Source organism: Gallinula chloropus, assembly GCF_964237585.1.
Source record: "Gallinula chloropus genome assembly, chromosome: 31".
Lineage (NCBI taxonomy): Eukaryota > Metazoa > Chordata > Aves > Gruiformes > Rallidae > Gallinula > Gallinula chloropus.
Window position 1 is genome coordinate 529922 of NC_140116.1, and position 22441 is coordinate 552362.

General features: G+C 52.2%; 1 protein-coding gene across 3 annotated transcripts in view; it reads left to right on the plus strand.

Moving 5' to 3' along the window:
• The window catches only part of SCN8A (sodium voltage-gated channel alpha subunit 8), a gene marked incomplete at its 5' end in the record, with an annotated part of 41452 nt that extends 19229 nt beyond the window's left edge, over positions 1-22223 (plus strand). For 2 of the 3 annotated variants that reach the window (XM_084277293.1, XM_084277294.1), the window contains 15 exons: positions 1597-1732; positions 3496-3734; positions 4095-4268; positions 5176-5532; positions 6687-7157; positions 7540-7657; positions 8314-8468; positions 9412-9585; positions 12801-12923; positions 16473-16757; positions 17245-17298; positions 17952-18093; positions 18732-18856; positions 19609-19879; positions 20716-22223. In XM_084277293.1, coding sequence (XP_084133419.1) covers positions 1597-1732; positions 3496-3734; positions 4095-4268; positions 5176-5532; positions 6687-7157; positions 7540-7657; positions 8314-8468; positions 9412-9585; positions 12801-12923; positions 16473-16757; positions 17245-17298; positions 17952-18093; positions 18732-18856; positions 19609-19879; positions 20716-21863 — 3972 coding nt within the window. In that variant the 3' untranslated portion in view covers positions 21864-22223. The remainder of the gene's footprint in view (positions 1-1596; positions 1733-3495; positions 3735-4094; positions 4269-5175; positions 5533-6686; positions 7158-7539; positions 7658-8313; positions 8469-9411; positions 9586-12800; positions 12924-16472; positions 16758-17244; positions 17299-17951; positions 18094-18731; positions 18857-19608; positions 19880-20715) is intronic. The other variant, XM_084277295.1, reaches the window with a different exon arrangement.
• Positions 22224-22441: the final 218 nt, after the last annotated feature.

A 22441-nucleotide genomic window follows, 5' to 3' on the forward strand; every position in this document is an offset into this window, starting at 1 on the left:
CAGACACCCCGGCGCAATGAGAGTTGGTCTGTCTGTCCGCAGACCCTAAAGTCTGTACTGGATTGAGAACCTTCTGCTTCAGCCTCCCCCTCCTCTCCGTCTCAAACTCGGTGACCCTTCTCCTCCTCCCCCAGCTTCCTGGGAAAAAAAGGCTTGGAATTGAGTCCTTGATTAAAGGACTGATAATAGCAGAAACCCTAAGGTCTGGTGGGGCAGTTCCTGGAGAGTCATTCCCAGCACGGGAATGGGGAACCCAGCCCAAGCTTCTTGCAAATGTTTTCCACAATAAGATGAAATATTTGGAGGTTGAAGGGGAAACACAAAGTCTCTTTCAGCCCTCACTAATTTCTGCAAGGGAAGATGTCAGTAAATAAGGATTTTTAAAAATAATCCCTTTTGGTTTTGGAGTTTTCCTTGCCTGTGACTTTGGCTGAATTGGTATCGATTAACATGGTCAGCAGATCAACAGTTCAGAATGCAGGAGAGAAACAAAACCAAAACACAGTGTTATAGTGGGGCATAGAGAAAGCTGGATAAGATTAAAGCCTAAATCTGCAGAAAGCCTGGTTACTGTGCCTGTGAATTCCAAGCTATTTTTTTTAGTTATTTCAATTCTTGCAACCCATCTGACCTTAGTTCCGAGAAGCATCACTTGCTCCCTGGTTGGCTTTTTTCTTCCCAAGTTGGCATGCCAGTACAATGTTTTGCTGCAGGATTTAATTCTCTTTCTAACACAGCATGGATGTGTCAGGAGCTGTAATCGCATGATGCATGTGTAAAAGAGGAAGTTCTTTAATTACTGAGCGGTTATTCTGTGAGCTGTGTGTGGAGAGAGACTTCAGCAGGCAACGAGCAATTAATTGTCCTGGTGGGAGAGCTGCCATGGGCTGTGCAGAGACCTGGGTTCACACACAGCAGCAGATTGCCTTAACGAGGGAAGGACCCGGTTATCTCAGTACAGGAGACTGCCAGTGCCTGAACAGCGGCATTGCCAGGAGGGGAGCTGGGAGGTGCCTTTAGCTGCACCAGCTCTTTGGCTTGGGAGGAGCAGCGTGATCCTCCCACGTCCTGAAATCAAGAGGTGGTTTCTTGGCCCCAGTGTGTTGGAAGATCAGCTTCATCGTGGGCGAGAGCCGGGGAATCCCCATCAGCTCTCGGACAGCGACGCGGCTCAGCGTCTGCTGCCATCCTGGTTTCAGATGGGGATTGTGGCACAAACGGTGCTGCTGTCAGACGCTCGGCTCCGTGAGGCTGAGCCCACACTCCCACCAGGTGCCTTGTGCAGTGCCCTGGTTCAGAGCCGCTGCCGTGCCTGTGCCGCTCGGTCGCAGTGCAGAGTGTAAATCACATCGTGCTGCAGCCACCCTCCCCAGAAACGTTCTTTACAACACAGCCCTCAGTTGCCAGCGGCTGCAGAGCCCTGGTGCCAGCAGAAACGAGGGCTGGAGTGTTGGTTTGGCCACTGAGGTGACGTAGGGAAGTGAGGAGGAGAGCAGGAGCACAGATGCTCTTCTCTCTGGGGCTCACGTGCCATATTTCTGGGCTGAGCAAGGGGAAGATGAGGAGTCTGTGTTAACCATCGTGTGGCTTTCACAGGGCACCACAGAAATCGAAATCAGAAAGAAACCCGGCGGGTCCCTCTTGGTCTCGATGGATCAGGTGAACGCATCCTACGGCAGGAAGGATCGAACCAACAGTGTCATGACCGGGCTGACGAACACGCTTGTTGAGGGTAGGTATGGTTTGAGTGTTTCCCGGTGTGTGTGGATTGCCCTCTCGTGGTGCGCTGGAGGAGAACAGAGACCCATCACCCGGCAGCCAGGCTGCTCCTCACACCGCGTCTGCTCCCGGCTCCCTGTGGCCAGAGGGGTGACCCCTCACCGAACACGGGCACTTTGTCCAAGACTGAGCCAAACGGTGGTGTTGACCTTCGTGAGATGGCTCCGTGGTGGGTTGGGGGTCAGGGTGACAGCTGGCAGGGGGCTGTGGGGTGGGGAGTACAGGCTCAGGCCAGCGCCTGTCTCTTGGTGCTGCAGAGGTCAGTTTTGAGCCTTGGTACCTGGCAGAGGTGAGCGTGCCCTTCAGACACAGAATTTAGCTAGAGTAGTGCACATTCCTGCATCAGCTGTGCCTAAACCTGCTTCTTTTGAGCCCACATCGATACAGAAATATTTATTAGACTTTCTTTTACTGGGGTTTGCACCTGATACAGAGGTGAAGACGACAAGGAGTTGTGATTTTACAGTACTGAGTGTGCAGTGTGGAGATTAGGGGAGCGAGATACAGGCAGTGTGTCTGCTGCCATCTCCCAGGGACTGGAGACACCCTCCCTTGCTCCACATCCCTGGGAGAAGATCTGAGCTCCGCTCAGAGCTGAACTGTGACAGCTGTCAAGAGAGAAAGAGACTTGTGTGTGAGGGAAACGCTGGAACGGACAGCACACGGGGCTGAGATTCCCAGATCTGTGATGTGGGAGCCAGCAAGAATTCAGGAACAGCAGCCATATGAGGTTGATGATCTCAAATTCCTGCTGTCTCCTGCAATAAAATTGTATGAAAACTAAATATACTTAGAAACAGAGCAGGGTTCTGCTGCTGCTTCCCTCCTGCGCAAACGCCTACGGGCTGCAGTGCCACAGTCCTCTTTTTAACTTTAGAAATTCCAAGGCAACTAAATACTAAGCAACCAGGGAGCCAATGAGGAAGGGAGCGCAGTGGTCCTTTCCCTACCCATACAGAGATATAACTCCAGCATGAACAGCTGTACAGCCTGAAAGGAACCATCACAAGTTGGAGAACAGAGAGGGGGTGATTCCTGAATTTCATTCCCCCTACACCAAGCACGTGAATTAAACTGGTGTAAAAACCCCCAGAAGATGGACAGAGCATCAGGTGTGGGTGCTGTAAGTGGACGTGGTGAGGCTGGGCAGGTTATTCCTGCTTAAATCCTTGGCAGTGATGTCATGTGTCGCCTCTTCTAGACCAGTCTGCCTCCAGCACCGAAATCATCAGTTATTTAAGAACTGGCACCAGAGCCGTTTTGGAATGGGTAACTGTGAGTTAAACCAGTTCACCTTGCTGGGGTCTGAGTGGAACGTGTCCCCTGGTGAGACCCCGCCGGGCCGTTGCGCGGGTTCGGAAGCGCATTTCCCAGCGTCTCCTGTGGCTCTTGTGTAGGGACGGAAGAGCAGCCAGGGGAGCTCAGCACAGAGACAGGACCCAACTCGTCTGCCAGCACGAGCTGCCAGGGCTGTGAGGTTCAGGACTCTGTCTCAACCTATTGCTGAGCATCCTGGAGTTCTGCTGGTTTCACACTGACCCCACGGCAAAACGTGCCTTTAGCCCAGGAGAGTGGAGCTGTTGTGTGGGCAGGGGGACACGAGAGGGGCTCGTGGCAAAGGTCAGACAGTATTTCAGCCATGCTGAGCCCCAAGCACATCCAGCAGCCTTAGAAGTGAAGACTGAACTCTGTTGCTGTCTTGTTTTCTAACTGTAGAGCTGGAGGAGTCCCAGAGAAAGTGTCCCCCTTGCTGGTACAAATTTGCCAACACTTTCTTGATCTGGGAGTGCCACCCGTACTGGATGAAGCTGAAGGAGATAGTGAACTTGATCGTCATGGATCCCTTCGTTGACTTGGCCATCACCATCTGCATTGTGCTGAACACTCTGTTCATGGCCATGGAGCACCATCCCATGACCCCTGAGTTTGAGCACGTGCTCTCTGTAGGAAATCTGGTAAGATGCTCTTGGTAAATACTCCTCACAGATCTGCTCCTACCAGGATTCGCTGCTTTTGGTGGAGGCTTAAGCTGAGAGAGCTGCTCTTCCAGGCTCTAGAGGACATCAGCGGTGTGAGCTTGCCCTCACCCCAGTCTGTTGGCTATTAAGAGATGTTTGCTGAGGATTGTTACTACTTAAAAGCCCAGCTGTTAATTCTGGGCCTGGCTGAGAGGGGAAGTGATGTTTGTGCTTGGTGGCGTTGCACGACCACGCATTTGAATCGGTGTGACTGATTCCATTGTTTGATATTCAGCCTGAAGACCAGAGAAGGAACCAAAGCCAATCACTGCCTGTCCTTTGTCTGTCTCTCTCCAGGTTTTCACTGGAATTTTCACAGCAGAAATGTTCCTGAAGCTCATTGCCATGGATCCCTACTATTATTTCCAAGAAGGCTGGAACATCTTTGATGGGTTCATCGTCTCCCTCAGTTTAATGGAGCTGAGTCTGTCAGATGTGGAGGGACTTTCTGTGCTGCGATCCTTCCGATTGGTATTCCATATTCCAGTTCTTCCTGAATGGTTCAGTCTGGGAGCTACTAGAAAGCTTTTCACCTAAGAAAAGGCCCGAGCCACTTGTGTGCTGGTTTGGGGAGGACAGAGGTGGAGTGGTGTCATTTTCGTGCTCTCTTCTTACTCCGCTGCTGTTCATGAGATCTGAGCATCAGCTGGGGTTTGGGTGCTGCGTGTGGGATGCCTTGGGAGGTGTCTTGGTGTTGAGGACTTAGTATGGGTGGAGAGGGACCACGTTAGGGTGTGATTCTTGTGCAGTCAGATTGGGCAGGTTGGATGTTGCAGCTTAATAAAAGTGCTGACTGGAGCCAGCTTGTGCTGTTAGGGGTTGAGCTTCTGAAAATTCAATGATGAAAACCTCAAGGGCAGGATTTTGAGCACAGAGAACCACAACTTAGATCGGATTTTCCAAGGAACTCCATACTCAGAAGCTCCCACTTGTATCCAACTTCAGCAAGTCTGTCTCCAAGTGAGATTGAACCCACGTTGTGTGTCCTGGGTGTGCCAGGAAAACAAGTCCTTTTTTCCAGGGGAGGTGGGAAGTGTTCAGGAAAGAAAGAGCAGGTATTTTCTTACTTTTTTACCCTGATCAAATAAATCTCCCAAATTCCCAAACGTTGCCAAGTTTACCAAGCAAGATAGGAGCTCTGTGCTTTTCCTTTGCAAGGGGAGAGCACCACGGGGGGGACAGCGAAGTACGAAACGCAGGCCAGACTCAACGAGAGGCTGAGCCTTCCCTGCTCCCGCTGGCGTCAGCAGGGGAGGCCAGGGCTCGTGTTTCCCTGAAACACAGGAGAGCTGTTCAGAAAGTTCTGCCTGAGCTTCCTCTTCGTTTCAGATGACCTTTCTGTTTTCTTTTGGCTTTCTTCTTGTCTGTGTCTCTGTAGCTGAGAGTCTTCAAGCTGGCCAAGTCCTGGCCCACTCTGAACATGCTGATAAAAATCATCGGGAACTCCGTGGGTGCCCTGGGGAACCTGACCTTGGTGCTGGCCATCATCGTGTTCATCTTCGCTGTGGTGGGCATGCAGCTCTTCGGCAAAAGCTACAAGGAGTGTGTCTGCAAGATCAGCCCGGAGTGTGAGCTGCCCCGCTGGCACATGAACGACTTCTTCCACTCCTTCCTTATTGTCTTCCGGGTGTTGTGTGGGGAATGGATTGAGACCATGTGGGACTGTATGGAAGTGGCAGGACAGGCCATGTGCTTGATTGTCTTCATGATGGTCATGGTCATCGGAAATCTAGTGGTCAGTAAATGGTTCCTGATGGGCTTTGTGGGTTGCCTCTGGGTCAGGTAGAATGGGGGGAGACCCCAGGACCAGGAATAATGATCTGTGGGTCTCTCGGGGTCCTTCACAGCGCCTTTGATATATGAACTGCTGACTTTGGTAGCACAGTGTTAAGGACACACTTAGATTGAGAAGGACCTCAAACAGTTGTCCACAAATAAACCATCCAAACCCTCTGCCACAAAAGCTGGAGGTGCAAAACCCTCAGTCAGAGGGGGACAGCCCCACACCTTGTCTGAGGAGGTAAAAGAAGCTTAAAAGCAGCAAAACCTGGCTTTTCCCAACACCAGGAAAGGGAATAATCTGCTGTGGAGGGGGGAAAGTCCTGAAGTGTTAAAATCAGGTTTGAAATCTCTTCTGAAATCTGCCCACTAGCTCAGTCATGAGGCGCAGTCGTGTGCGGGGATCAGCTGGCGAAGCTGCATGGCCTGTTGTGTGGGAGGTTAGACTAGATCATGGTATTTCCTTCTGGTCTTAAATGTGGTGAAGGAAAGTCTATGGAGGAGAACGTGAGCAAGAGTGCGGCGGTATCGGTTGGGTATCTTTAAAGCAGTGTCCTGAGTACCTCAGTGGGTCTGTGGGACACCAGAGCTGGTTCTCAGCGTGGTGCTTGGAGACTTGGCTCTGCAGCCCCCATTACCAGAGTCATCAAGGTTGGAAAAGACCTTTAAGATCATCAAGCCCAACCTTAGCCCTTCACCACCACAGCCACTAAACCACCTCCTGAAGCACCTTGTCTAGGTGTTTTTTAAGCACCCCTGGGGATGGTGACCCCACCACCTGCCTGGGCAGCCCGTTCCAATGCTTCACCACCCTTTTGGTGAAGAAAGTATTCCCAGTCTCCATTCTGAACCTCCCCTGGTGCAACTTGAGACCATGTCCTCTTGTCACTAGGGGAAGAGCCCGACCCCCCTCACTGCTGCACCCTCCTGCCAGGTATCTGTAGAGCGTGATAAGGTCTCCCCTCAGCCTCCTCTTCTCCAGGCTGAACACCCCCAGCTCCCATCAGCAGAACTCGGGCGAAATGCTCGTGGTCAGCTTTGGAAACACAACCCTTGTTGCGTACAGCGCTCGTGTGCCAGCCCTCCCAAGCACGACCTCTTCTCCTTCAGGTGCTGAACCTGTTCCTGGCCTTGCTGCTCAGCTCCTTCAGCGCAGACAACTTGGCGGCGACGGACGACGACGGGGAGATGAACAACCTGCAGATCTCGGTGATCCGCATCAAGAAGGGCATCGCCTGGACCAAGGCGAAAGTGCGCGAGTTCATGCAGGCCCACTTCAAGCAGCGGGAGGCGGACGAGGTCAAGCCCTTGGACGAGCTGTACGACAGGAAGGTGAACTGCATCGCTAACCACACCGGGGCCGACATCAACAGGGACATCGACTATCAGAAGAACGGCAACGGCACGACGAGCGGGATCGGGAGCAGCGTGGAGAAGTACATCATAGACGAGGATCACATGTCTTTCATCAACAACCCCAACCTCACTGTCCGGGTGCCCATCGCGGTCGGAGAATCGGACTTTGAAAACCTCAACACGGAAGATTTCAGCAGTGACACAGACCCTGATGGCAGCAAGGAGGTGAGGTGAAGGGCTCGAAGTTCCCTCTAGTCGCTTGACCCACACGTGGGTGCCTGGAAGCATCTGGGGAAGGAGAACTAGACAGTTCCTGCACAAACCTTCTAGTTACGTTACGGGCATTGTCTTTGCAATCAAGGCAGCAGCTTTCCTGTGCTGGTTACTCTGTGTAGAGCCACAAATGCTCATAGATATAACATAGAGGTTATAAGTAATGCTGTCTGCCTTGTTAACATGAGCTGGGTCAGGTTCTTAACAAGGTAAAGTGAGGAAACAACTTGAGTTCCAATAGATCTGGTAACAAAAAATTGCTGAAGTCATGATGAACTTTGATGTTCCTTGGAAACTAATTCTAGATTGGCTTGGGTTTGATTTTGTGTTCAAGAAACTTGATGAGACCAGCTCCTCCGAAGGCAGCACTATTGATATAAAGCCTGAAGTGGAAGAGGTCCCTGTGGAGGCACCGGAGGAGTATCTGGACCCGGACGCGTGCTTCACAGAAGGTAAGTGACACAGTGCAGAAAGAAGCCTCCAGAGCTGGTGCTGTGACTGGGGCTCAGGGTGGGCCAGGGCTGGCTCTCAGCTGCTTGTGAGACCCTTCTTGGGTCCTGTGTCACAGGTGAGGTAATTTAGAAGAATTTGCAAGGTGAAGGCCTCAGAGATGTGGTTGCAACTGAGATGACCTATGGGTAGGGACAGAGATGACCTATGGGTAGGGCAAGTTGGTCTTCCACACCGTTGGTGCCTTGAGTACTTAAAGCAGAAGAATCTGCATTCTGGTCGAGTTTCTTTCCCTTCTCTTGCTGGCCTCAATGTCTGTCAGCGCCTGATCCGTTCCAGGTATTCCCATGGCAAAGAGATTTTAAATGGTTCAAGGTTATTTTGTCAGCAAGTTTTCCATTCCTCTTCTGTCAAGTGCTTGGATACCTCACCAAATATAATGAGCTTAATCTCTTCACAAATTGATGTTAATTCAGGTGCCCAGATACAGAAGTGGCAAAAGTAATCATAAAATCCTCAGGAAAGTGAGAGGTTTGACCGAAGCTCAGCGTGTTTAATATTGCTGGTATCAAAACAGCTTCCAGACAAGGGTAATTTTACGTTGTTACTTCACCTCATCTGTTACTTAACGACGTTTGGGCTCACCCTCCCCTTCCAGGCTGTATGCAGCGCTGTAAATGTTGTCAGGTCAACATTGAGGAAGGGCTGGGGAAGTCTTGGTGGACGTTGAGGAAGACTTGTTTTCTGATTGTGGAGCATAACTGGTTTGAGACCTTCATCATCTTCATGATCCTGCTGAGCAGCGGGGCTCTGGTGAGTGCAGCACGGAGACAGCGCGTGGCTCAGGCGAGTTCGGCTCGGGGACGTTTGGTTGGGGCAGCTGGGAATAGGAAACTCGGTGCAGACAGAAGCTGTGCTGATTCTTGGAAACCACCCTGGGTACAAAAGCCTTTAGTAGTCATTTTGATTTAGTTTAATCTCTCCTGAGACCCCACCTGCAGTGCTGCCTCCAGCTCTGGGGTCCCCACCATAAGAAGGACATGGAGCTGTTGGAATGGGGCCAGAGGAGGCCACAGAGATGAACCCAGAGCTGGAGCCCCTCTCCTCTGAAGCCAGGCTGGGAGAGTTAGGGTTGCTCAGCCTGGAGAAGAGAAGGCTCCAGGGAGATCTTACAGCACCTTCCAGTCCCTGAAGGGGCTACAAGGAAGCTGGGGAGGCACTTTTTAGAAGGGCTGGGAGTGACAGGACGGGTGGGAATGGGTTTAAACTGGAAGGAGGAGATTTAGACTGGATATCGGGAAGAAATTCTTCACTCCAAGGCTGGTGAGGCCCTGGCACAGGCTGCCCAGGGAGGTGGTGGCTGCCCCCTCCCTGGAGGTGTTCCAGGCCGGGTTGGATGGGCCTTGAGCAGCCTGGGCTGGGGAGAGGTGTGATTCACCTGATTGCTGGTGAACTCAGCTGAGCTGCAGAGCAAACCTGCCTCTGTGCTACTGGCGTGACAGCAGCTGCCTGAACATCCTGACATAAAGCCTTGTGCTTGTGTCCCTCAGAGGGAGAGAAGTTGTGTTCTTTATTCAGGACTTCCCTTTTTGGGGGTTCTTTTTGGTTTGGCATTGCAGTGTTGCAGTAAGATGCCCTGTGTTAAGGAATGCTGGTCTGCTGCTCATCTCGGGGTCGTTTAATAACCCTCTGGATAATGACTTTGAACTGTGGAGTAAATCTGAGATAATGACTGGAGCTCCTGCTTGTTTCTCAGGCTTTTGAGGATATTTACATAGAGCAGAGGAAAACCATCCGGACCATCCTGGAGTACGCAGACAAGGTCTTCACTTACATCTTCATCCTGGAGATGCTGCTGAAGTGGTGCGCTTACGGCTTCGTCAAGTTCTTCACCAACGCCTGGTGCTGGCTGGATTTCCTCATCGTGGCTGTATGTATCCTCTCCTCCTTATCTTCTGCTTGGGGGAAAAACCCTGGGAGTTAGAAGAATTCTGGGGTAACGTTTTCCATGAAGTGTCCTAACTGAAGCGTTGTGTTTAATGAGGATTCAGTCCCAGGTACCTGTACGGTTCCAGCCCAAGGATAAAACCCTCGAGCCCTTTGCGTGTCCTGTGGAACCTCTGGCCCACAGATCCTCTGAGCCTGCAGAGACAAAGGAGGGCTTTCCAGCCCCACGCTCCTTTGCTCCGCTGAACATAAGCTACAGGAAGGTGGGAGCAGTGGGAGGACTGGTGCAGACCTGGTATTCCTCGGTGACACCCTCTTGCTGTAATCATTACTTGCCTTATTAACAACGAGGCGGCGGGGAGGGAGGGAAAGAGGGAGGTGGGGGTGTTGAGGCAGGAGGAGTCTCCCCATCCTACCACCTAACAAGGTCTGTGGTTCTGGACGTTGGGTGCACCCACATCTGTGAAAACCTGAGTGCTCTGGAAGCTCGTTATGCAAAACCAAGTACGGTGGAATGCCCAGGAGAGACGCAGCAGGAGCGTCTCCGACAGCGAGGGCAGCTTGCTGAGAGGAGATGGGAGGGAAACAGTCTGTCTGGACAGCTCAGCACGGGATGGCTCTGGGTTCCCCTGCAGAACGTCTTGGTGGGGAGAATGAAATTGAGAATTAAAGATGATGGAGAGAAGCGACAGTGGCAAATCCAGCTCTGAAGCACAGCAAAAGAAAGGGAATTTATGCTGTAGAAGTGGCAGGAGAGGATGGAATTCAGTAAGACTTGAAGGGCACAGAACTCCAGGGAAGGAATTTTAGTGCTTGGGGTCTTTTAAAACATTTCATCACACCCAGTTGTGCCCCAGTGTCCTTAGTGAGTGCCCCAAGAGCCAGTGTGGAAAAAAAACCCAATTAAAAATTTCCCAATCTTCTCACTTGGAACGTTGTGAGTATGATTCAGTTATGCCAAGTCACTGTTCAGTGACATTATCACTCTGGAAATACTTCTGAGTAGGTGGAGGAACTATCTTGGAACTCAGGGGCAGAAGTGACTCAAGATGTCGACGTTTCCTGGAGAAAAGGGATTTTTTTCCTAAATTTTTTAAGTCCTCTCTGGTCCCCTCAACACCTTTCCTTTCACCACACATCTTGAATAGCTCTTCTTGTCTGAAAATAACCCTGTATCTCCATCGCTGCCTCAAGATGAAGCCCACAGGAGATACCAGCTACTTTTCCCAGTGCCTTGCGGGGAGCGTTCCAGGGGGTGAAATGCTTTGGGGTCTGCACTGAAAAGAACCATCAGCCCAGCTCACAAACAGCCCTCACAGTCCCTGTGCCTCCTGTTGTGAGTGAATTCCAGCCGTAGGGAATGAAGTGCAGTTTAATTAGCAGATGTGGCACAGGTTTCACTCTCTTCCCAGGTGTCTGGCTGCTGTTAACACGTTTGCAGGGAGCCAACACCCGATTCCCAGGGCTCTGGGAGATGTTTCTCCTTTCACTTGGTGTCACAGACCAGGAGACTTGCACATTTTTGTCTACAAAAACCCCCTGAAGTGGGAATTTGAGGTGCCAGGACAGGACTCGACGGGATCTCAGCTCTGCCCCGTGTCCTGTAGCTGTTCAGTCGTGGGGGTTTTGGACAGATCTGCTGATGTGACGTAGCCGGGGTCCGGGGGGCGTCGGGGTGGCAGCTGTGACTGACAGAGAACGAGCCTTTGCCTCATAACAACGCTCTTGAATGTTATTTTTCAGGTTTGATAGCGTTGTCAGATAACCCTCCTCCTCTGGCTCCCAAAGCTTGCTGGGTGCATTTGTGAAGACAGAGTCTTTTTTCCTGGGTAATCACAAAGGCTTCTGCTTTTCAGTGGCTCAGGAGTCCCTTTGGTCTGACCCTGGTGCCTGTCTGCAGTCAGAGTGTCCCGAGAATGACACTGAAAAGACCCCTTGAAAGCTCAGACAGCCTTTAGGCCTTGTGCCAGTGTCCTGCTTGGGAGCAGGGCTTAGCCCAGGGGACAAGCTCTAAAAGGGGGGGTTCAGTGAAGCCTGTGTTATATTTAGGGGTAACCCCCTGTGTTTCTCTGCATATGGACCTTCAGTGGGCACCACTGAGGAGCCGGTGGCTGTAGCTGGTATTTCCACATGGCCCAGTCCTGCCTGATCTAAAGAGTTTTCCCTTGGGAGTGAACTGCTGCCATAAAACAGTGTGCCAGGTCAACAGGTAGACGGCCCCTGCTTTTCAGGCCTTTGGTAGTGCTGGGCTTAATCCCACGGGACCCTGAGCTGCCCTCAGCTCCGGCTGTGTAAGGATATCGGGGTAATGCACAAGTGTGGCACCTGAGTCTGACTCCAGGCTGCTGACAAAAGAAAATAGGCTGTTGAAAACTGGATGTGAGGAGCCTGTCCCCAGCTGTGTCACAGTTTGGGTGAGCCCGAGCAAGCAACGTGCCGTGTGCCTCGGTTTGCCCACCTGTGAAACGGGCTGACCCCTCCTCACCCCCCCTCGGGGACGCTCACAGATGTCACTGCAAAACTAAAAAGCACAGGACAAGCAGAGGAAACAAAGGCATCCTCAGGCTTTCGGGCAGTAAGAGCCAGAACCAGCTGCCTCGGCGCCGCGTGTGACTTTTGGCAGAGGGAACCCCCGGCACGCGCCCCGTCCCGTCCCCGTGGGCCGCTGCCGCGGGTGAAGCGCCGCCGCCGCTCGGGCTGAGCGCGGTGGCTTGCTGAGGTGAGGGCAGGTGGTGCAGTGTGTGCATTTATCTGTATTCTTTCTCATAGGTACCTTTAACATTTCTCTGGCTTAAGTTTAATGGGAGCCGCTGGGACCCTGCAGACAGGACAGGGCGAGGGTAAGGCTTTTGTCATCGTTTGGGCTCTTCCTGCCGACAGACCCCTTCTCCGTCTGTGTGTCTCTGCCTCTCTCACTTACCTCTCCCCTATGTTCTTTTCTTATGCCTTTCTCAACCACATTATTTCCTTCCAGGTCGTTTCAGTCAAGTGAAGTAGGCAGCTGGTGTCATGCCTTCGGTATTGATCTGGGGGCCGCCCCGCTGGCAGTCGGGGCTGGGCAATCAGTGCTAGGGGATTCGTTCTAACAGTCTGGAACCTTTGTTTTCTTTTTTTCTTTCTTTCTTTTTTTTTATCTTTTTTTTTTTATCTTTTCTTTTCTTTTTCTTTTTTCCTTCTTTTTTTCTATTTTCTGTGTAGGTCTCTTTAGTCAGCCTTATAGCTAATGCCCTGGGCTACTCGGAACTAGGTGCCATAAAATCCCTTAGGACACTAAGAGCTTTGAGGCCTTTAAGAGCGTTGTCCCGATTTGAGGGGATGAGGGTAAGATGCCATTAGCAGCTGATCCTTCTGCATGCCTGTGGAGCGGTTTTTTTTAAAGCATGCTAGAACTGATCAAAACTGGTGGAAAAACAATAAATATATATATATAAAAATTCCAAACGGAATCATGATGCAGCTGCTGACTCGATCACCTCTACTGTGGATGTCCCCTCACCCTGCCCACCGCTGCACCCTCCCCTCTTAAGAAAGGGAGATGCATTCAGCTGCCTCATTTACATTAATTACCGGCCCAAACCACATGCCATTTGTAGACGATGTTAACACTTGGCTGTTCTCATTTAGCCTGGCTTTTACCTCTAGCATCCGAGGGGGCTTCTCAGCTGTAACTTCTTTTATCTAGGGAGAATCACCAGGTGCAAAGAAGCAGAATTTGAACCACCTCAGCGTCTCCAGCCCCTCTCTGGGTGTTGGCTGCTGGTGGAATTTGATTGACGAGCTCTATCGGAGGGGGTTTTTCAAAAGGCAACCTGCCTGCAAGGGGGTGAAAGGCTGCTTCCTTTCTCGGATCGCTCAGGCCTGCAGGAAGGGACTGGTGGGGAGCTGAGCTGTTTGGGGAAAAAAAGGCTTTGGTTTAATTCCTCTTGTTGCACCTTGTTGTTCTCGGTCCAGTCTGGTGGTGACTGGAAGCCTTGTCTGATAGTGAAGCTTTTCCTTTCCACTCCCTCCCTTTTTCCATGCTTTTTACCCCTGTCCTGTCACTGTGGAAGTAGCGACGATGCACAAGCAAAGCATTGAACTTAACCAGCTTTCCTCAAATTGTTACCCAGCGCCGCTCTCCTGGGGGTTTGAAATGACTGCGGCGTCTCCCCGCTTTGCCGCTCACATTCTCGATTTTTGGAGCTTTTTCCCCCCATTTGGGGCTGAAGTAGCCTTGTAAGGACACGCACAAAAGCCGTGTGTTTCTGTGAAGCAGAGGGGGTGTTGTTTTAATGGGCTTCCCAGTTGCTCTTAGAACAATACCATAGGTCTTCCCCACTAAATCCCAGTTAGCTCTCGATTAGAGAGGTTACAAGAGATAAAGTTACATGATTTAAAAAAAAAACTAAAAGCAAGGGAAGGCAATGGCAGTTGGGATTTTAGGTCAGGGTCTGACTGGAGCGATTCCACCCAGATCCCTCTGATGGCCTTTGAATTTGCCTAGCTCAGCAGCACAAAGCACAGCGCAAGAGGCGGTGACCTCACCAGGAGTCCTCCAAGTCCTTAGGAAGTGATGGGAGAAAATGAGACCCCAACAAATCCACAGTTCCTTCCCTGGCCCTATTATCCCACTGATCATGACACCTCTTTGTGTCAGCCTAATTCTCAACTTTGCAATAGAGGCACAAAGGATGAAAAGCCAGAGCTTTTGCTGGGCTGGGTTCAGGTCCTGCCTAAGAGCGGGGTCACAAAGGACAAGACCTAGCGCTAAGCCGGTAGCTGTCCAAGCTGGTGTTAAGCCACGCTGGAGAGAAACCGTGATCCCTAGGGAAATCCTCTTGCTTAAAGCAGCGTGTTTTCCCCACAGCTAAACTGATGGAGAGCCACGAGCAGCCCTGTTAGCTCCCCAAACCCAATTATTCACCTTTTGCTCTGACCTGACGGCAGGTGTTGCTGCCCCGGAGACCCAGAACAATTCCTCTGAGCCAGGGAACGGCGATTTGAAAATGCCTTTGCAAAGGAAACAGAAAACCTAGTTCTTTGCTTTTCTCTCCTCCATAGTAATCTGCTTTTTTTCTTTTCCAAGAGCTTGCTCTGCTCTTAAATTACCCAGGAAGTTGGACAGTGATGCTGTGAATCGTGCATGCGTCTTTGTCAGTCTGCACACAAAAGCCATGTTCCTTCTCTCAGATCTTTCCCCATAAATTTAACAGACCCTAAGTGGCTGTATTCCGGGGGGGGACACGACGTCGCTTCCTGCCATGAACTGGAATAAACAGGGTCAGGGCCTGGAACAGGCCTGGAGCAGGGTCAGGGCCTGGAACAGGGTCAGGGCCTGGAACGGGCCTGGAGCAGGGTCAGGGCCTGCAACAAGCCTCAAACAGGGTCAGGGCCTGGAACAGGGGCCTCCTGCCCAGGGCGGGGGTTGAGTCCCTGCCCCTGGGTGTGTTTAACAGGCAGGGAGATGAAATGCTCAGGGATCTGGTTTAGCACGGGACAGGAACGGTTGGGCTGGATGATCTTAGTGATACCTGAAGGGACCTTCACCAAACACAGGCAAACCGCCGTCGTTGCACTGGTGTTCAGCAGCAGAGCATCCTAGGTGGATGCAGGCAGACCAAGAGCCGAGGCATCCTGGGGGCCCTGGGGCTGGTGGGTGCCTTTGCACCCCACTGGGTACGCAGCAGCGAGTTGGCGATGGCCTTTAACGGTTGTTGGAACGTTGCTGCTTGTCTGGAGCCTCTTGTCTGTGGTTTCCCTTCGCGCCCGCTGCAGTGGGGGAGAGGCACTTGCTGCGGAGCTTCTGGAGCGTGTGGTGGCAGACAGATGGGGTTGGAGGGGAGGGGACACTTGATGGTAGCCAGGAGCAGTTGTGGCCCCGGTGCTGCTGCTGGAGGGCTCCCAAATCACCGTGTGCCGAGTCTTTCAAAACTAAGGCAGAGGGGGTAGAAAACAGTTCAGATTCTGTTCATCTATTAAAGGAAGCTAAATTAGGAGACCATAATGAAAGATTTAATATCCCACTGACCTAACTCTATTAAAAGCCTGGGAGCTTACACTTTGTCTTGTGTTGGCCAGGGATGCTTAGGGACACAGTGCTCCCAAACCCTGGAAGGCTAAAATTAGGAGATGGTGGAAGATAGGCGCTCTTGACAAAGCCCATCACCGCTTCCCGCCGCGTTTGCTGCAGTTTGGAGGAAGGAACATGGCTTTTCTGTCCTCTTGAGCCTGCCTAGCTGCATGCTCAGCTGTCTGCCTGAGACAACACGACTGGCCTTGCTTAGTCACAGATACGATCTCGGTGTTTACGGCGACTCAGTCTCACCAGAGCGATTCCGGGCTTGGTCCTGTCCCCACCGAAGTCGCTGCCACGCAGCTCGCTGGTGACCTGGGTGGGAGCAGGAGACAGGCTTTGAAGTGATAACAGCCTTGTTTGAAAGTGGGGAATGGCCGTAAGGGCCACTGGCTGATAAAGACCCATTGAATCCGTGAGCAAAAGTGTCTCTGACTCGGCTCTGAGAAAAATTTTAGCTAGGAGCCCGTTTGGTACCAAGAAGAGAGCCTGAGCCTCCCTTGGCAATGCCCCCTTCTCCTTTCTGGCAACAAAATTGAGCTGGAATGACTGTGGTTTGCCTGAAGAAGGGACAATCCAAAATCGACTCCCATAAATCCAACAGCCCGGCCTGTGTTCCTTGTGAAGCAGAGCTCAGGGCGGTGCCTCTCGAGCTGAATTTTGTCCCCCTGGAATAAGTTCACTGCCAACTTCTGCGTGGAGTAAACGCCACAGTGGCCTTACCTCCTATTCCCCCCCCAAAAACAGCTGTAACTGATGCTTGCTGTATCCTGCCTCGTGTTTTATACTGAAACTCTTTCCCACCCCTTCCAACACAGGTGGTTGTCAACGCCTTGGTTGGCGCTATCCCTTCCATTATGAATGTCTTGTTGGTCTGCCTTATCTTCTGGCTGATTTTCAGCATTATGGGGGTTAACCTGTTTGCCGGGAAATATCATTACTGCTTTAATGAAACAGCTGAGGAGCGCTTCGAAATAGAAATCGTTAACAACAAGACAGACTGCGAAGCTCTGATGCCACCCAACTCCACCGAGATCCGATGGAAGAACGTGAAAATTAACTTTGACAACGTTGGGGCAGGATATCTGGCTCTTCTGCAAGTTGTAAGTGGGGCTTTCAGGGTAAATACAAACTTGGAGCGTTTCCACTGCCTCCCTCTCTCTGGGAAACACGGTGTCCTGGTAATCCCACCCAGGTTGGGGTGGGATTAACAGGATGCTTAATCCCACCCCGATAAAAAATAGCTATTTTAACAATAAACCCAGAATAATTAGAATAAAATTGCCATTTTAGCAATACAATTAGAATAATTAGAATAAAATTGCCATTTTAGCTTTCTTCCCCTCTGCCAAACATGCGTCTCCCAGCACAGCAGGTGGCCCTGACTCTCCCAAACCTGTCCTAAGACAACAGCAAACCCATTTGGATCCGTTTGGGTTAAACAGAAAGGGAAGCATTTAATTAAAGCTCAGCAGAGAGGGTGATGAGGGGTGTCAGGGAACCCTTGGCACAGACCCAGGGCGCAGACCAGGCTTGAGCTTTGCCTTTTGTGTGAGTTCTGCCTACGAGACCGTGTCTTCTCTTCTCCAGGCCACCTTCAAGGGCTGGATGGACATCATGTACGCGGCCGTGGATTCCAGAAAGGTACCGTTGCCTGACCACAATCCTCCCCTCCTGGTGTTTCTCTCTGCTGCTTTGCTGTGGTGGAGTGAGGGAAGCATGTTAGAGCAGTGCTTGTGTCCTGAGTGGTGTGATTGTTCCCTGTGCTCTGCTCTGTGGTGAGTTAAAAGATGCTCAAGAAAATCCTCAGAAGGGCAAGGATTAGAATATTTTAGAATAAAAATAGGTGACCTCTGAAGGTCCCTTCCTGCCTTCCACATTCTGTGATTCTAATTGGCCAGAAAGTTCCCCATGAACCTTCATGGGAACCCAAGTGTGGGTTTGAATCCAGTTTGAAACTCTGGGTTGGAGCTCGTTCTTCCAGCTCTCTTCTTGTCCCTGCTTGCTGGAATCATGCAAATCCCATTCCTTCCTTTTCCTTTCTAATGTTTTCCCCTTCGTTTGGTTTCATGGGCTTTTTAAATGGATTCTCTTGTCCCACACTGGGGGGAACAAGTCATATGGCTCTGTCAGGGCAGTGGTGAGGAGCCCAGAACTGGACGTGTGGCCTCACCAAGGCTGAGCACAGGGGCACAGTCCCCTCCCCAGACCGTGCACTGTTTCACCACCGCGGCCACTCTTTGTTCTGTCTGATGCCTTGGAAATGCCATTTGTTTCTCTTCTCCTCTCCCATGCAGCAAGAAGAGCAGCCCAAGTACGAGGACAACATTTACATGTACATTTATTTCGTTATCTTCATTATCTTCGGCTCCTTCTTCACCCTGAACCTGTTCATTGGTGTCATCATTGACAACTTCAACCAGCAAAAGAAAAAGATAAGTGATCTATGTCTGCTGATGTCGGGGGAGAGCTGAGACCCCTCAGAGCTCGAGTCTTGGGGCTGGTGGGGTTTCTGGGTGGAATAAAGGCCCAGGGCCCTCAGCCTGGGGCACAGACCTCCCTTGGCAGGGCTGTCAGCTGCAGAACCTCCCTGAGCTCAGGACTGGCAGAACAGGCTCAGGGAGTCCCAGAGGCAGCCAGCAGCTCTGGGTGAGACTCCAGCCAGGCCAGATGATCTCCCTGGGCTGCTTTTCCCAGCATTTCTGGTTTGCTCTTGGGTTTTGCCTTGGCTGCAGGGACTGCGAGCAGGATGTTGTCTCCCCACCTCTCCCTCCCTCTCCCTTTCTCCTCTCAGTGGCGCTGGGGAGTTGGTGTACACAGTCAGCAGCCCTGCACCTCGGGTACCTGGGTATCCCAAAGGGGACAGAGGGGATGGGGGAGCATCTGGGCAATCAAACAGGTTATTCCTGGGGAAACCACTGGGTTTTCTTTAAAGGAAAATCCCTACGCCTTGGGGGTTGGTAGGAGTTATTTCTGCCTGAAATAGCTGCCACCAACTCCCCATATGGCAGGCATCCTCGTGACTCGGCTCGGGTGGTATTCCTTTCCCTCCTGATGCCTGAGCTGCTTGTAACCAGGTTTCTTTTTGCCCCTTTACTTTGGAGGTCAAGACATCTTCATGACAGAAGAACAAAAGAAGTACTACAATGCCATGAAAAAGCTGGGCTCAAAGAAGCCTCAGAAACCTATTCCCCGACCTCTGGTGAGTATGTCAGAGGGGGAACTGAAGGGGAAAACCTGCAGAGGAGACTGAGAGGAGCTCTGGCTCTGAAAGCAGCCTTTGTTCTCACTTGTGCTGGGCTCCACAGCACCACGTTCTACTCGTTACAGTCGGGGTACGGTGTGAGAAAGGTTCCAGTGCTGTCGCTGTGGTTGATGTTCATCAGGCACCTCACTTGAAACAACAAAACAGTCTGAGAGCCCTGTGTGGCTGAGAGCCTGGGGACAAGAGCTGGGGGCTGTCCCGAGTGGGATCTCGGACAGTCAGGACAGGGATGCCTTGATTGAGCCCCAGGTGCATTGCCCTGCCTTCTGAGAGGCTTTCCTGTGACACTGGGGGGTCCCTGGGTATTGCCAGGGGTCCCTTGGGTACTGCCATGGGCCAGGCTTCCTGCTGCTGGGATGCCAGAGAGGTTGGGGAAATCTCCTTTGAGCTCCCTGCAGCCAGTTCAGCGCCGGCTCCTGTCTGCAGCTGGGAAGGAAGAGCCTCTCCCTGCCTCTGGGCCCGACACCGAGGAAGGCAGCGCTGGTGCCGGGGCTGGGATGCAAACCATAGCCCTGTCCTGCCTTTCCAAGGCAGGCCGACTGAATCGTGGCTCGAGTTTGCCCTGAAAGCTTCCTGAGATCTGAAACAAACCCCCAGTGTCCTCATCCTTCTCACCACCAGCAGTGAAATGATCTGTCTCTGGGTCTTTGCTCGACCTCTCTGGTCACTGCCTGTCTCCCCTCGCGCAGAACCGCATCCAAGGAGCCGTCTTCGACTTCGTCACGCAGCAGGCGTTCGACATTGTCATCATGATGCTCATCTGCCTCAACATGGTGACCATGATGGTGGAGACTGACACGCAGAGCAAGCAGATGGAGGACATCCTCTACTGGATCAACCTGGTCTTCGTCATCTTCTTCACCTGCGAGTGCGTGCTGAAGATGTTCGCGCTGCGGCACTACTACTTCACCATCGGCTGGAACATCTTTGACTTCGTGGTGGTGATCCTGTCCATCGTGGGTAAGTGCAGCTCCCTTGGGGCTCTGGGAGCGCTGGGCTCCCCGGTGTGCGCAGAGCAGGGCACGTCCCGGCCTTCCCAGGGGATGCTGCAGGTACTGGGATGTCTGGGTTCTCTTTTTAGTGAAGAGATGGGTGGAATTTGGCAGCTTGAAGTCCTGACTAGCGCACCCTCCTCCCTCTGTCCTGGGATTCACGGGGTAAAACACCCAACAATGACTCTCCCTTCTTAAAAAATCCTTCATCAGATCGTTAGGTGCTTATGAACTGCTGGGAACAGCGTCCCAGTGCTGCCCCCGTCACCGTGCGCTCGGCGCTCCCGTTTCCTGGTTGGTTGATTGTGGAACCAGCCCTTTTCCTGCGGCATCGTGGGGGTTTGAGCAGCTAATTCCCTAAAATCTGTATCAGCCTCACAAATAGCAGCCGGCTCGCTCAGCTGCCAGATGCAGCTCTGCCCAGGCACTGCTGGGAGAGGCTCCTGCGGTGTGAGCGCCAGGTCCAGGTCTGGCTGCTGCCAGCGATGAGATTGGCCTTGCTTTTCGAAATAGAGCCCCCCCAGCCTGAGAGGGCAGAGCTAGGCACCCCCAGAACCCACCCATCCATCCTTAGCCCGGTGGAATGAATCCCTCTGTGCAACCCTACCCCTCCCTCTCAGTTTAGAACTCCTTAGGGTGCTGGAGCAGCCAGCTCAGACGCTGCTGCCTGACGGTGAGGCCCCCGGATCGCAGGCGATGCTGTGAGGGTCAGACCTGGGTCCCCAGGCCCCCGAGCAGGGTCAGAAGCAGCAGCAGACCTCACCCCCCTCCACTGTCACACTTGCCCCTTCTCTTCCTCTGTAGGAATGTTCCTGGCTGAGATCATTGAGAAGTACTTCGTGTCGCCCACGCTGTTCCGAGTGATCCGCCTGGCTCGCATCGGCCGCATCCTGCGCTTGATCAAAGGAGCCAAAGGAATCCGCACCCTGCTCTTTGCCTTAATGATGTCCTTGCCTGCCTTGTTCAACATCGGCCTCCTGCTCTTCCTGGTCATGTTCATCTTCTCCATCTTTGGCATGTCCAACTTCGCCTACGTCAAGCACGAGGCCGGCATAGACGACATGTTCAACTTCGAGACCTTCGGCAACAGCATGATCTGCCTGTTCCAGATCACCACGTCCGCGGGCTGGGACGGGCTCCTGCTGCCCATCCTGAACCGGCCCCCGGACTGCGACCTCGACAAGGAGCACCCCGGCAGCGGCTTTAAGGGGGATTGTGGGAACCCTTCGGTGGGGATATTTTTCTTTGTCAGCTACATCATCATCTCCTTCCTGATCGTGGTCAACATGTACATCGCCATCATCCTGGAGAACTTCAGCGTGGCGACAGAGGAGAGCGCGGATCCGCTCAGCGAGGACGACTTTGAGACCTTCTACGAGATCTGGGAGAAGTTTGACCCCGATGCCACGCAGTTCATCGAGTACAGCAAGCTGGCGGACTTCGCTGATGCTTTGGAACACCCTCTCCGCGTCCCAAAGCCCAACACCATCGAACTCATCGCCATGGACCTGCCCATGGTAAGTGGGGACAGGATCCACTGTTTAGACATTCTGTTTGCCTTCACCAAACGCGTCCTGGGGGACAGCGGGGAGCTGGACATCCTGAGGCAGCAGATGGAGGAGAGGTTTGTGGCGTCCAACCCTTCCAAAGTGTCTTACGAGCCCATCACAACCACGCTGCGGCGTAAGCAGGAAGAGGTCTCGGTGGTGGTGATCCAGAGGGCTTACAGGGCGCGCCTGGCACGGAGGGGCTTTGTCAGCCGCAGGCCCGTCTCCACGAAGCTGGAGAACGGGGGCACGAACCGGGAGAAGAAGGAGGGGACCCCGTCCACGGCCTCCCTCCCCTCCTACGACAGCGTCACCAAACCCGAGAAGGAGAAGCAGCAGCGGGCCGAGGAGGGGAGGAGAGAAAGAGCCAAAAGACCAAAAGACGTCAGGGAATCCAAGTGTTGAGCCAGGAGTCACCAAACCCTGGCGAGCGAAAAGATTGTTTACAAACTTCCCGAATCTGTGGATAGAGAAGAGCTGTGGAGACACCCACACCCACCCCAGGATCTTCTACCAAACATACTCTGCTTCCTGTGTGACGGCGTCGCATCTAACGCGGTGACCCACCACCTGTTTAAAGGACCCTTGTAAACAAACAGTTATAAACACGAGAAAAAAGGAAAAAAACCCAAAAAAAAAAGGATTTTCTATTGTTTGGGCAGGTGGATACTGCATGTTCCACGTCAGTCAATGCAACTTAGGACAAACAAGCAAACTAAACCACACACACACACACACACGTGTGCACACACACACACACACAGACAAACCCCACTGCTGGGATTCATGCCTTTTATTTTCCAAAGCAGCCCCCCCCCCAAAAAATAGTAATGGATTTTGTTTTATTTTTCCCATTTTGTTGATTCTTAATGAAAGGGAAAAAAACCCCAACCCATAAAACCCAAACCCACAACCCAGAAGTCCCGATGCCCAGGGGTTTGTTCATGAGAAACTGGGTTTGTTCATGAGTAACTGGGTTTGTT